The 14,719-nt window shown below is 35.1% G+C and overlaps 1 protein-coding gene across 2 annotated transcripts in view; it reads left to right on the forward strand.

Moving 5' to 3' along the window:
• DOK6 (docking protein 6) overlaps window positions 1–14,719 on the forward strand; it is a 358,944-nt gene that overhangs the window by 124,076 nt on the left and 220,149 nt on the right. The window contains exons 1-2 of one of the 2 annotated variants that reach the window (XM_072758089.1): window positions 3,606–3,803; window positions 11,632–11,746. In XM_072758089.1, coding sequence (XP_072614190.1) covers window positions 3,621–3,803; window positions 11,632–11,746 — 298 coding nt within the window. In that variant the 5' untranslated portion in view covers window positions 3,606–3,620. Of the gene's footprint in view, window positions 1–3,605; window positions 3,804–11,631; window positions 11,747–14,719 lie in introns of those variants that run through there. The other variant, XM_072758090.1, reaches the window with a different exon arrangement.

Below are 14,719 nucleotides of genomic sequence, written 5' to 3' on the forward strand. Positions count from 1 at the left end.
AATTAAAAAAAGAAAAACATTTTTAATACCTTTAGGTGGGTCATGATAAACAGAGGGGTATCCTTGATTTTTAAGAAACTATTATCTTATTAGAGAATTGGTTCATATACAAACTTTTGTGATTTTGGGGTCATTTGTAACTTCAATTAAGACTACTAACTTTATAACAAATGGAGCTATTTATGTTCAAATAATTCCATTTAATTTTATTAGTTTCCTAGGACTGGCCTAACAAACTACCACAAAATTGGTACTTAAAATGACAGGAAGTTATTTTCTCACAGTCCTGGATGCCAGAAGTCAGAAATCCAAGTGTCAGAAGGGCTGCACTCCTACCAAATCATGATGGGAGCAGCCTTGCTTGCCTTTTCTGGCCTCTGATGGCTCCAAGTGCTCCTTGGCTGTGGCAGCATCACTTCAGTCTCTGCCTCCACCTTCACATGTTCATGTCCACTGTGCCCTGGACTCAAAGTTCCCTCTTCTCTTCTCATGTAAGAACACTTGTCATTGGATTTAGGGCTGGCTCTGAATCCAGGACAATCTCCTCCAAAATCCTAATTCAATTACATCTGCAAAAAATCTTGTCTCAGGATCCCTGGGTGGCGCAGCGGTTTGGTGCCTGCCTTTGGCCCAGGGCCCGATCCTAGAGACCCGGGATCGAATCCCACGTCGGGCTCCCGGTGCATGGAGCCTGCTTCTCCCTCTGCCTGTGTCTCTGCCTCTCTCTCTCTCTCTCTCTCTCTCTCTGTGACTATCATAAATAAATTAAAAAAAATTTTTTTTTAAATCTTGTCTCAAATAAGTAACATTCAAAGGTTCTGGGGGTTAGGACTTTGATATATCGTTTGGGGGCCACTGTTCAACCCCATAGAATAAAGAAGAGATTTAATTTTGTTCATTTGCTAAGAAAAGTCATAGTAACTGCCTAGTTGCTATTATGTCTGTGTAGTAAAACTGTGGCTCTCAAAATAAGAATGGTATTATAGCCAACTGAGCTGTTTCATGCCTTTCTGTTCTTCGAGTCAGTGAAACATATTGTTAGACATGCTAAATTTAGACTGGGGAGAGAGGGGAGAGGTTGAAAGGGGAAGAAGAGAGGGAGGAGAAGAGGAAGAGGGACAAAGGACAGAAACAAGTACATAGACTTCCTATTTTAGGGCATATTTTCTTATGTATTCACTTTTTGCACTTCTTAGATCTGAAAATAGATTATCTTTATGTTTAAAATAGACCACTTGAAAATAATTTAGAGGTCATAAGGTAGTGAGTTTCCTGTTATTCCTTGTCATCCTTACAATTTGAGTCTCTTTTGTAGTTGAATTCCCCTTCCTGTAGTAACTTCTGGATTAGCAATTATTTGCCATTAACAAACTGCATAACACTCAAAGCAATAACAATTGCACACATTGGTGAAAAGAGCACTAGTCAGGGAAACAGGAGGCATGGCCTGGATTCTGGTCATCACCTTAACTAACTGCGATGGCTGCCCAGAGAGGGATGGCCATTTCCACCATTAGATTAAGAAAGCTCAACAGTAGGTTTGCTTTATCAGTTAGAATGTTTTTGGCTGCAAGTAACAGAAAACCCACATCAAACAACTTACAGAAGAGTATTATTACGTATGACAGCAGGTCGAGGAAAAGACACTGGCTTTAGGGCTGATTGATTCAGTAGAGATAAAAGGGGAAACAGATTGATTCTCTTGCTCAAGAATGAAAATTAAAGATCTGTTTTCCCTTTTATCTCTACTCTGCCACCTTAGGATCACCTTCATCTTTAACTAGTAGAATGACAGCTATAGCATTCCTGAATGATGACATCCAGGCGACATCCACTGGAGAGGAGGGATGCCTCTCTTTTTGCCTGAGGCTACATCCCTATCAGAAAACATTCAACAGAAACCACCAGAAAAGTTCTGTGCACACATCATTAGTCGTGTTTAGGTCATATCCTCTTTCCTAAACTGATCATGGGCAAGGAAACCATCAGCCCAAGAATAACAAGTTCTACCATGGTACTTTGGGTGAGAGATTCCCACCACGGCACTTGAGTTGCATGTTGCAAAGGCAGATAGCTGGACAAAATCAGGTTCTAGTAAGAAGGAAAGAGCTGGAACTGGATGCTGTGTACACAGCCAATGGTCACTATTCTAGTTAATTCCAGTTCTACTATAATTTTATCTATAACCACTCTTTTCTAGATGATGCATTTCATAATGTGGTTTGATAGTTCATAATGTGGTTTAATATGAGAGACTTTAAATTTTTCAAAGACATAAAAAACAAAGCTTGTAATTATTGTTAACACACATCCTGTGATAGTCAAATTGTAAACGTTGGAGGAGTATATCACAGCACATATCAGAGCACAGAGACATGAGAGCTCAAAGAATGAATTATATTGATTTTTTTAATGTTACACATTCATATTTTTCAGTGATAGGAGACAAATATAAAGAAGCAGCTCAAAAAAAAAAAAAAAAAAAGAAGCAGCTCTTGGAAAATTGAAGTAAATTCTACTGGAGAGAGACAATTATAAAATTTCTTTGCAAATATTATCACCCAAGTATTGGTGTGTACAATGTATAGGGTAATACCAATATTTAAATTCTTATTATGAAAGCTTAGGACTTAAGCATGGAGAGATTGAGATTTATTAATTGTAATAATTTTAAAATTCAATAAAATACCCATCTTCTTTTCTTACTAGAAAAATAAAAGTTCCCTATTTTAATAAAGTGACAGTGAATAAAGTTAAATAAATAATAAGTAATAGGGATCCCTGGGTGGCGCAGCGGTTTGGCGCCTACCTTTGGCGATCCTGGAGACCCGGGATCGAATCCCATGTCGGGCTCCCGGTGCATGGAGCCTGCTTCTCCCTCTGCCTGTGTCTCTGCCTCTCTCTCTCACTGTGTGCCTATCATAAATAAATAAAAAATTAAAAAAAAATAATAATAATAAGTAATAAAGTTAATAAAATAAGCATTTTTAAGCCAATATCTATAATGTACTATTTCAGTCTCAAAAATAAAACCTTTGACTTAATTAAATAGCCATGGGTTAGTAAAATACCTGGATTAATAATAATTATTAGTAATAAAGGAGAATGCAATTTATTTTTAATTCATTTGAATCTACTTTTAAAAAGTCTGAATGTTAACTTTCTTTCACTTTTCAAAATATAGTTAGATTTATACAAAGAAATTGAGCACTTAAAAAGACAAGTATCTAATCTTAATTGTCATGACAGTAAATTGATAAAAGGTACTTTAAATCTCAAAATAATTTCAGTGTATATGCCTTTTTCACCTTGATCCTTGATTCTTTACTCACATTTTAATTGGATTATTTGGGGGTTTTGTTTGTTTGTTTTGTTTGTTTTTTGCTATGGAGTTACATGAATTCCTTGTACATTTTGCATATTAATCTCTTAATTGGTTTGCAGATATTTTCTCCCAATCTATAAATTGTTTTTTCATTTTGTTGATTATTTCTTTTTCTGTGCAGAAGCTTTTTTATGAGTATCATATAATTTCACTTACATGTGGAATCTAAAAAACAAAACAAATGAATAAACAATCAAAAAGTAAAATCAGACTTATAAATACAGAGAAAAAATTTATGGTTGTTATAGGGGACAGGGAAAGAAAGAAAGAAAGAAGAGAAAGAAAGAAAGAAAGAAAGAGAAAGAAAGAAAGAAAGAAAGAAAGAAAGAAAGAAAGAAAAGAAAGAAAGAGAAAGAAAGAAAGAAAGAAAAAGAAAGAAGAAAGAAAGAAAGAAAGAAAGAAAGAAAGAAAGAAAGAGGTAAAATTATTTCTGATTGCAGATGACATGATCTTAAATGTGGAAAATCCTGAAGACTGTATTAAAAAAAAACTCTTAGAACTAATAAATGAATTGAGTAAAGTTGCAGAGTACAAGATTAATATACAAAAACAGTTGCATTTCTTTATACCACAGCGATATCTCCAAAAAATGAAATCAAGAAAACAATCCCATTTATAATTCATCAAAAAGAATAAAAACACTTAGAAATAAGTTTAACCCAGGAGGTGAAAGATCTGTCACTGAAAACTGTAAATCACTGATGAAAGAAATCAAAGAAGATATGAATGGAAAGGTCCTGTGTTCATGGATTGGAGGAATTCATATTGTTAAAATGCCCATACTACCCAAAGTGATATATAGATTCAATGCAATCCCTATCAAAATTTCAGTGAAGTTTTCCACAGAAACAGGAAAGAAACAATTCTAAAATTTATATAGAATCACAAAAATCCTGCATAGCCAAAAAGTCTTGAGAAAGAACAAAGCTGGGATCCCTGGGTGACACAGCGGTTTAGCACCTGCCTTTGGCCCAGGGCACGATCCTGGAGACCCGGGATCAAATCCCACATCGGGCTTCCGGTGATTGGAGCCTGCTTCTCCCTCTGCCTATGTTTCTGCCTCTCTCTCTCTCTGTGTGACTATCATAAATAAATAACAATTTTTTTTAAAAAAGAGAAAGAACAAAGCTTTAGACACCATACTTACTCATTTCCAATTATTTTTGGAAAATATAGTAATTAGAAGCTATAGTAATTAAAACAGTATGACAATGACATAGAACAGACATAGAGCAATAGAACAGAATAGAGAGCCCAGAAATACAATACATACTTTTATATACGTGAAATATATATATATATGTATTTATATGAAACAAAGTATATATGGTCAACTAATTTTTAACAAGAATTCCAAGAACATCAGGAGGGAAAAGGACAGTGTCTTTAATAAATGTTGGGGTACACCTGGGTGGCTCAATGGTGTCTGCCTTTAACTCAGGGCGTGATCCCAGGATTCCGGGATCGAGTCCCACATGAGGCTACTACAAGGAGCCTGCTTCTCCATCTGCCTATGTCTCTGCCTCTCTCTGTGTCTTTCATGAATAAATAAATAAAATCTTTAAAATAATAATAATAACAATAACAATAAATGTTGGGAAAGCTGTATATGTATATCAAAGGGATGAAACTGAATCCTTCTCTTACACAATATGCAAAAATCAACTCAAAATGAATTAAAAACTTAAAGGTAAGAGCTGAAACCATAAAATTCCCAGAAGAAAACATAGAGGAAAAGCTGCCTGACATTGTTCTGGGAAATGACTTTTTCTTGTTTTGTTCTGTTTTTTGTTTTGTTTTGTTTTAAAATGACATCAAAACGTCAGGCAATGAAAACAAAAATTAAAAAGTGGGACTAGAGTTGTATTTTTTACCACCCTGGACTAGCCCATATAAGTAAATAAACAATTACATATGCTAATTTTATGTCTGTTTTACTTAAGAGTGACCTTGATGAAAGTAAAAATTACTTTTATGAAATCTAGATCCTTAAGTACATCATTTCAATATTCTGTTGGAAAAAAAAATGGTGAGAACTCCTAAAAAACGTCTGCTACGTAGTGATGTACAGTGGTTATCCCCAGTAGGAGCACTGGTGTGATTGTTAATGTTATAAGCAAAATAGTTCATTTCTTTTCAAAGAACACCTGATATAATGATGGTCATTGACAAACTATGGTCATTCAGATTTAAGTGTCAGACATTTTTCTAAAAATGAGCAAATGAACCTGTCTTTTAGGAAAATGACTGATAGTTTTTATTAATCATGCTAAAATCTAAGTTTTCAAGTGAGAATTGGGGAATTGCATTTTTGACCTTGACAACTTCTCAGAATTTATGGATTTTTCAATGGAAATCAAGGTTGATATTAATGAATATTTTTAAATTAATAATGAAATATGGCAATGTAGGATCTTCATAAGTCAGCAAACCAATATTTTGTCAATGATGAAAGTTGAAAATAGTTCTATGGATTTTAATACAACAGAATGTAAAAGTGTATGACATGACCCCATCTGACAATAACCTTTAAGAAAGCATTTTATCAAGTTTGGAGATAGAACCAAAGAAGAATATCCATAATTGTTAAACTGCTCTTAAATTATTCTTCCCTTTTATGACCTCCTGTCTGTGTGAGGCCTTGTTTTCTGTATATGCTTAATCAAAACAATGTATTGCAACAGACTGAATTCAGAAACAGATATGAGTTTCAAACTGTCTTCTGTTGAGTCAGACACTAAGAGTTTTGCAAAAATGTGAAAACATGACACTCTTTACCTATTTGGGGAATTCTTTACTTTAAAATGTTATTCGTGTTATCATGTAATGAATGTATTAGGATTTTTAAACATGTAAAGAAACATTTAACAGTTTATGTTTTAATTTCTCTCATGGTGTTTGTTAATAGACATAACCCACATGAGAAGCACCTGTGTGGCTCAGAGGTTGAGCATCTGCCTTTGGCTGGGGTCGTGATCTGGGGGTCCTGGGATTGAGTCCTATATCGGGCTCCCCGCAGGAAGTCTGTTTCTCCCTCTGCTTATGTTTCTGCCTCTCTCTCTCTCTCTGTCTCTCATGAATAGATAAATAAAATCTTAAAAAGGAAAAAAGATATAACCCATATGAGTAAAGTAGGACAGGAGAGTGAGGTTGGGAGGTGTCTATATAGAGAGAGACAACTTTTGAAATCCAAAGTTTGTGCCATGTCCACAAACAGATTGGAAAAGTACAGATATTGTTCCCCTATGATTCTTTAGCTCTGTTTTTAATTCTATCATAGGATTCATCACTGTTATTTGTAATATTATCACTTCAACTACGTTATGAAGTCCTACAGAAAAAGGTCATGTGTTCCATCTTTGAACTCTGACTTTATCACTATGAATTCCTTAGGGATTACTCCTTGAAATGAAAATTAAACAGCACCAGTTAGCAAAGTCATTACTTAGATGTGCTTAGATTTGGGTTTTCATTGTATCACTTAATAAAACCTTTAAATTGTTGACCATGGCATTTATTAACTTAGACCTAAACATCCTGAATCCTTTGGAAGTAATTTTCCTTCAGTTAAAATCTGCTCATTTCATATGCATCTAAAGTAACTGGCTCTTTTATTAAACTTTAATTGTATTTTGTGCATTTATAACCATGTGAATAATCAGGGTTTAGAAATATACATTGTTAAGTGATTCAGTAATTGATTGATACATATTAGCAAAATGCTCTCAGATTTCAACATTTTAAAAAATGTTTATTATTTTACATCACATTGACAGATTTTAGACTAATAAAAACATTTTTATTTTGAGAATTAAAAATATTTTAAAAGGTCTTCTCATCTAAGAAAACACCAAGTTCCTTACTGGGTGGTAAATCCCCACACACTACTGAGAAGGAAAAGTGAGGGTAGGAGATTCAGATATATTAGATCTTGACAGAAATTGTTATAATTCAGAATACTTGTAAAAATATATCTATATTTTTAAAGATCTTACTTCTTTATTCATGAAAGACCCAGAGAGAGAGACAGAGACAGAGACATAGGCAGAGAGAAGCCACTCAACCACTGAGCCACCCAGGCATCCCTAAAATATATTTTGAATTAAAAAAGAGTAGTTCTGGAGACATACAAACTTTTTTAAAAAACTTCTGGTTGAAAAAAAAAAAAAAACTTCTGGTTGGATTTTATAACATTTTATAATTTAGTATAACACTTGATCACCCTAACCAAGACAGGCTGAGAAACAGAATTCTCCCTCCCTCATTAGTATTTTGCTTTCTTGGCATCTCTTGAATGTCTTAGAGCACAGACTGAAGTGCGTGACATCACACTATTGATCAGCAACAACAGCCTTGCACTATTCTGGAAACCAGTGTAAGAACATCTGCCTGAAGAACCTGTCCACATTTCTTTTTTTTTTTTTTAATTTTTTTTTTTTTATTTATTTATGATAGTCACAGAGAGAGAGAGAGAGAGAGAGAGAGAAGCAGAGACACAGGCAGAGGGAGAAGCAGGCTCCATGCACCAGGAGCCTGACGTGGGACTCGATCCCGGGTCTCCAGGATCGCGCCCTGGGCCAAAGGCAGGCGCCAAACCGCTGCGCCACCCAGGGATCCCCCCTGTCCACATTTCTAAATGTAAATTTTACAGAAGAGCAAACACGGTATTCACACTACATCATCTGACACATTGCCTATGGCACAGCAGTTAGAAAACACCAGTGCTTGCTGTATCTTACTAAGCTGTCCATTAATTTGTTTTGTTGATTTTTGCTATGAGAGGACAAGAAAGATGGGACCCACAGTATCTGCTCTAATGTTCTTTTATATTTCTAAATAAAATCTTTGGAAATGGCCCTTGAACAGAATAATAAATGCTTTTATGATACTGTTTTGTACAACTAGATGTCACACATGATATAGCTTAGATAGCAGCTTACCACTTTTATGCTCACCTGCCATAAATTTCATGAATTCTTGGACAACACATGATCTTTATTGCTTTTAGACTCTACTGAATTCTGGTAAGATCCTTTGTTTAGCTAAAGTTAATAACACTTGAGAATAATATCTCTTTTTCAAATATAACTTCAATGTGCTATGTTAGAATAAAATTCAGCTTAAATATTATGTGAGTCACTTATCAAGTCATTTAAAAATTCAAGAGTTTAACTTTATTTGAGAATACGCTTTAGGTACTTTAAATATAATATGTGAATCATTGTTCCAAAAAAAGCATTCTCATCTTTCTCTCCAAGGTATTAATCCTCAGAAACTGTAAGATATTGGTGTCTAATTTTTCTTTCCTGGAAGAGGAAATGAGTATTTTCAGATACATAGATATATACATAGATACAAAAAAGCACATATAGTATATGTATGTGCATATGTATTTGTATATATGCATAAATATGAAGCTAACCTTTTGTAGGTTATTTTGCTTAAAATGTCTTACTGATTTTAATTTTTCATGTTAATCTTAATGAGATAATTACATGTAAGAGAAAAACAAATATCCAAAAAGGACATATTAGAATTAGCTTCTCAGCATTGTGACAGAACTCTAAATTCCTTTGACAGAGAGTAAAAGAGCTCCTCTGGACAGCTTATACAGTAATCCCGAGTAATGGGTTTGTTATTTTATGAGGCTGAATGTCTAGGTCACCACAGATTTTAGAAGGGATTGTGACAGATAACACCAGGCTCTTTAAAAAGTAGCCACACTGTTCTACTTTACAGACCTTATTTTACATGACATGGGTACAATTTTTGGTCATGAATTGATACTTTTAACTATTTTGATGCTGTCGTGTCCTCGTCAACACCAATGTTATCTTCAAAAATGGAGGACTAAAATGTTTAAAATACATGAAATACTTCTGTACATTTTTCTCCACCTAGAATACTAGTCAGTGACTGATAGTGCTTCTAGGACAGCATTGCAAGTCATGAATGAATGAAGACTTCCCTTCAGCAAAAGCCTTCATTTGCAGTTAAAGCATGTGCCATAACATAGCAAGCATTGAACATAGATCGATCAAATCAAAATTGTACCCTGGTCAAAAACAAGGGAAATATCCAGTTCCTGCCCACTCTGGCCATCCTCTCCCACCTAAGGTGGAGAGGACTGACAAGCACATGTGAAGTCCACCTGTTAAGTCCAAAACTGAGACCCTACCAGAGGACTAGACAACACTTATCCCCCCACCCCTCATCACTGTGCCACTAAGGGCCTTGTTATAACAGTTCCTTTTAGCCAACACATCATGTCTGGCTAAACAAAAAATCATAAGAAAGGAGAAGAAAATAGAACCATATAAAATGCACAATTAAAATAGTAAAATGCAGAAAAAGAGAAGACAAAATAGAAACAAAGAACAAACAAAACGGTTAGAAATATTAATATAACTATATCAGTGATCACTTTGAACATAAATGGTCTAAAAAGACAGAGATTGTCAGAGTGAATCCAAAAACAAGATCCAACTACATATTTTCAGAAAGAAACCCACCTTAAATATAAATACAAAGATTAACAGTATATGGATATAGAAAAATATACCATGCTAACACGAATCAAAAAATATAATTTAAAAATTCATTAAAAATATACCACACTAACATTAATTTTAAAAGGGGGTAGCCATTCTGATTTCAGACAAAGAAGACTTCAAAGCAAGGAAGGTTGTCAGGGATAAAGAATGTCATTACATATTGATAACTTGGTCAATCCTACAAGAAGGCATAACAATCTATAGTGTGTGTACACTGAACAACAGAACATCAAATGATGTGAAACAAAAATTGATAGAACTACAAAAAGAAATAGATGTATCCACTATCATAGCTGGAGTTTTTAATAGCCCTCTTTCACAAATGGACAGATCCAGCGGGCTGAAAATCAGTAAGGACATTGTTGAACTCAATAGCATCATCAGTTGACTGGATATAATGGACATCTGTAGATACTGTCAACAAACAATAGAACACATTCTTCCAACTCACGGGGAACGTTCACCAAGATACACCACATTCTAGGCCACGAAATATACCTACACAAATTCAGAAGAATAGAAATCGTACAACATCTGTAGTCAGACCACAATGCAATTAAACTGGAACTTAATGATGGCAACATAGCTGGAAAATCCTCAGATGTGTGCAAATTAGACAACGCACTTTTAATCAGCTCATGGATCAGAGAACGCTCAAGAGAGATTTTTATTTATTTTTTTAATGAGAGACACAGAGAGAGGCAGAGACACAGGCAGGAGAAGCAGGCTCCACAAAGGGAGCCTGCGGGACTGCAGGATCATACCCTGAGCCAAAGGCAGACACTCAACCACTGAGCCACCCAGGCATTCCTCAAGAGAGATTTTTAAATAGTTGTAGTAAGTTAAAATGAGAACGAACCTGTCAGATCTTTTATGTTAGAAGAAATCACATTCAGCATGTTGAGAAGTAGATTTTTAAAAATTTACTCTTGAATGTTGTTATTGCAGTGTGTTTACAGAGTAGTTGAGAGAATAGGCATTTGCCCGTTTCTCTGGACTGTGGAGAAAATGAAAAGGTGACAAATGGTAGCAGAACAACTTGTGCCCATAGACAATTTAGGGCTAGAATAAGTAAGTTTATTAAATATTGATTAATTGCCAAATGAATAAAGAGTTGCTGACCTGGGCACATGGATCAGGGATGGGCCTTGGTGAGGGAGTGGGGTGAGGTCGGCATGGGTACATGGGTTTATGAACACTATGTGGGAAGCAGGTCCATTGCTTATATTTATGACCTCAAATTTTTGAGTCACTTTTTCTGCCAGTGTCAGTTGTGTTGTGACTATGGTCCCCGCCAGGACCTTGCTCAATGGGTGGGAGTTAGGATGGAAGAGAGAGATGAAATCCAATGAGTATTTAACAATGATTTATTGAGAATCTTCTGTGTGCCACACCTGCTACCATTGGCAGAAAATACAATTTTCATAAAAACACAGAGGCCTTGCTTCCCTGGAGTTATTCTACATAATTTTAGACTGTTTCAAAATCCAGCAAACAAGGACCAAAAGCTGAGGGCAGAAGAAAAGATGTGTTTATTTCAGTCTGTATTGTTTCTGGCTACAGTTAATTGGAAAATCATACAAATATTCAGTGGGAAGTGGTTTAGGAGAGTAATAACTGATCATTTTGTTTCAGCACTCTACAGTATTCAGTGTATACTGTACACTAAGTGAAAAATGTTTTTCTTTCAAGGTAACTGAACTGCACAACATCAAAAATATAACCAGACTGCCTCGAGAGACAAAGAAGCATGCAGTGGCAATTATCTTTCATGATGAAACGTCAAAGACATTTGCCTGTGAGTCAGGTAAGCAATTATAGCCTCGTCTACAGCTTCTGGAAATTATACTGCTTCAGAGACAATGGCCCAGATGGATTAAGTTATACCACTGAATAGGAAGGCTTATTGTGATAAGACTGTGATGTAGAAGACTTTAGGAAGAAGCTCAACCTATTGATTCCTACAGATGTTTTGGGTGCTTGTTTATTATCTGTCTGTGTCTGGATTTTGCTCCCAGGTGGTCTGAGGACTCTTGAGGTTTCTATTCAAGCTTGAAGAATTAAGTAAACAGTGCCTGGGAGATGTTGTTAGGGCAAGCTTGTGACTTGTCTTCTGATTCTTGCCGGGTGCAGCTGTAGGCATTTGGTGGGAAAATAATAACACTGCCATGCGACAGTGTGGCAGAGCACAGCTGAAGTCCCCAGACATTCCAGAACGGAACTTTGAGCAATTGGCTGCTTTCATGGATTCTCAGTACTACAAGTAAATACATTTCAGATTGAATTTTAGCATCCCAGCTCATAAAGCACGCTGACATTGTTGAGATGCACAGCAGTTTATAGTTTGAACCTACAGTATTTTTCATTTTGAAATCCCTCTGCTATGTAATGTATTAGTTGGCTTATTATAGCTTTTTAAAGATTTTTCTCAATGAAATGGTGCATTCGTTTTATAATGGATGGAAGCAAAAAGCACTAAGGGATCGAAAGATGGGAATTTAAAATAATAGTGAAGTCTTTAGTAGAAGCCTTGCTGAGTATTTTTTTTTTAAAAAAAAAGAGGAAATAATGCTTCTGGATTTATAGTTAAAGTTTACAGGTGTAATTAATATCAGGTTCTATTATTCTAAAATTGATCATGTCAACTTGCCCAAACAAAATTGTTCACATCTCCTCACCTATGCTTTTCTTAGTTTTGCTAAACTGAATGGGAATTTATCAACGTGTAATTCCTCGTCGCCATACTTCTCTTCCATCATCATCTGGCCTCATTTCATCATTTAAAATTGACTTTTGGCATTGCATAGTAGTCTGTTAACTTGTGATATCAATTCCATTTTGCAATAGAGCCTGTCCCAACCTTGCTGGCCTATAACATCCAAAAGTATTTGTGTCTTCTTGTTCACTGTCTTAAAGCTGTCTCACCACTTCACTCTTCTCTGAGCTCTTAGATAATGTCTCCTATTAAAACTAACAACCATAAAATTGGTTTTCCAAAAAAGATAAAAGATAATTTTCACTATTGTTTGTGTGCTTCAATTTGCACTACTGCCTTACAGTTTTGAAATTACACTGAGCCATGTTGTAGGTACATAGGCAATACTGGAGTCTGTTATTTCAGATAAGAATGATACTGAATTATGTTTCTGAAATTCAGATGCAGAGTTGTCACCCACAAGTCTAATGTTGGAAGCTTTTTAAGATTATTTTTATTTCCTTTGTGATGGTGGTTGTTTCATGGGTCATGCATTTTTGAGAGACAAAGACTTTTGCTTAAAACAAAATGGGCTTAATTTCCAAGAGAAGAATTTCCAGACAGTGAGGCTGAAGCTAGAACCAAATGTAAAAATAAAAGAACATTTTTATTTGAATTGCTGGCAAAGAGTTTTCAACTCATTTAAATTTATGGCTTATTTAAATTATTTGTTTTTTAAATCACTTTTTTTGTGTGTAGATATAGCAGTCTACTTGAAACTAGTATAAACGTGTTTAAGAAACTATGGCATGGTTTTATTAAATTTTCTTAACTTCATGACACATGACAATGGAAAAAAGAAAGGAAGAAAAAAATCACATAAACAGGGAATTTGAGTTCTTTTTCTAGCAAATTATATTTTTTTTGGATCATTGTTAAGATCAATAGTCCATGTCTGCTGATAAAATGGCAAAATCATTTGGAAAAAAGACTCCAGCTGTAAAACAGTCACAGATGTGAAAATCAAAACAGCAATACAGTTAAAGCCAAAATTAAAAGGAGCTCTCACATTTTATTTCTAATGTGAATGCAGGTAAACAGGGATTCTTATGAGGGCTAGTGAGAAGGTGAATTGCTTCAATTTTTGTTTCAAGAAAACAGGCAACTGGTATGAAATAAGTATACAGACCCTTGACTCAGTGAGCATCTTTGGGAACATATCCTGTAGAAACATACATACCAGTACATGAGGTCATGGGTTTAAGCAAATTATGTGTAATGACAGCACAATTGGCAACAAATAAATGGCTGTCAAGAAAATATTTGAACAAATTATCGTATATCCTTCTCATGAAATGTTACATAATCACTAGAAAGAACTCTAAGCCAATTAACTGGAAGACATTTCTATGAATTTTAGTACTTCAAGCAAAACCAACCAGCAGAGAAGTATATACTGAAGAGTCACCTTTATAAAAGTAACGAGATAGTGTGTGTTTTACCAAGAGTTACCTGGGGTGAGAGGGAGTAATAATGAAGTGGATGGAAAAGAAAGCTGGGGGAAAAGTGCAATCGCAAAAAAAGGAAAAGAAAATGAAATGAACAGAAGAAAATACCCAGCATATAAACTACCCCACTTATATGAAATTATGCATATGTGACCATGTGAATGAATGTATACAATTTTTTAAAGTTAGTCATCAGAGAAGTGCAGATTAAAACCATAGTAAGATATCATGGTGCACCTATCAGAATGGCTAAAAATGTTTAAAACATAACACCGCCAAATGTTTGTGAGGTTGCAGAGAAACTAGATTATTCATACATTGCTGGCAGGAACGTAAAATGGTAGACACTTCGGAAAGTGGTTAGCAGCTTCTTATAATTTTAAACGTCATTATTACATGATCCAGCAATTGCATTCTTGGACATTTATCTCAGGAAAAAAATGGAAATTTATGTCCATACACACATATACACTTGTATTCACAATAGCTTTGCTCGAAATAGCCAAAAACTTAAAAGAACCCAGATGTCTTTTGACAAACTGTGGTCATCCTCTCACACCATGAAATACTCCTCAGC

This window comes from Vulpes vulpes, chromosome 5 (assembly GCF_048418805.1).
Source record: "Vulpes vulpes isolate BD-2025 chromosome 5, VulVul3, whole genome shotgun sequence".
Taxonomy (NCBI): domain Eukaryota; kingdom Metazoa; phylum Chordata; class Mammalia; order Carnivora; family Canidae; genus Vulpes; species Vulpes vulpes.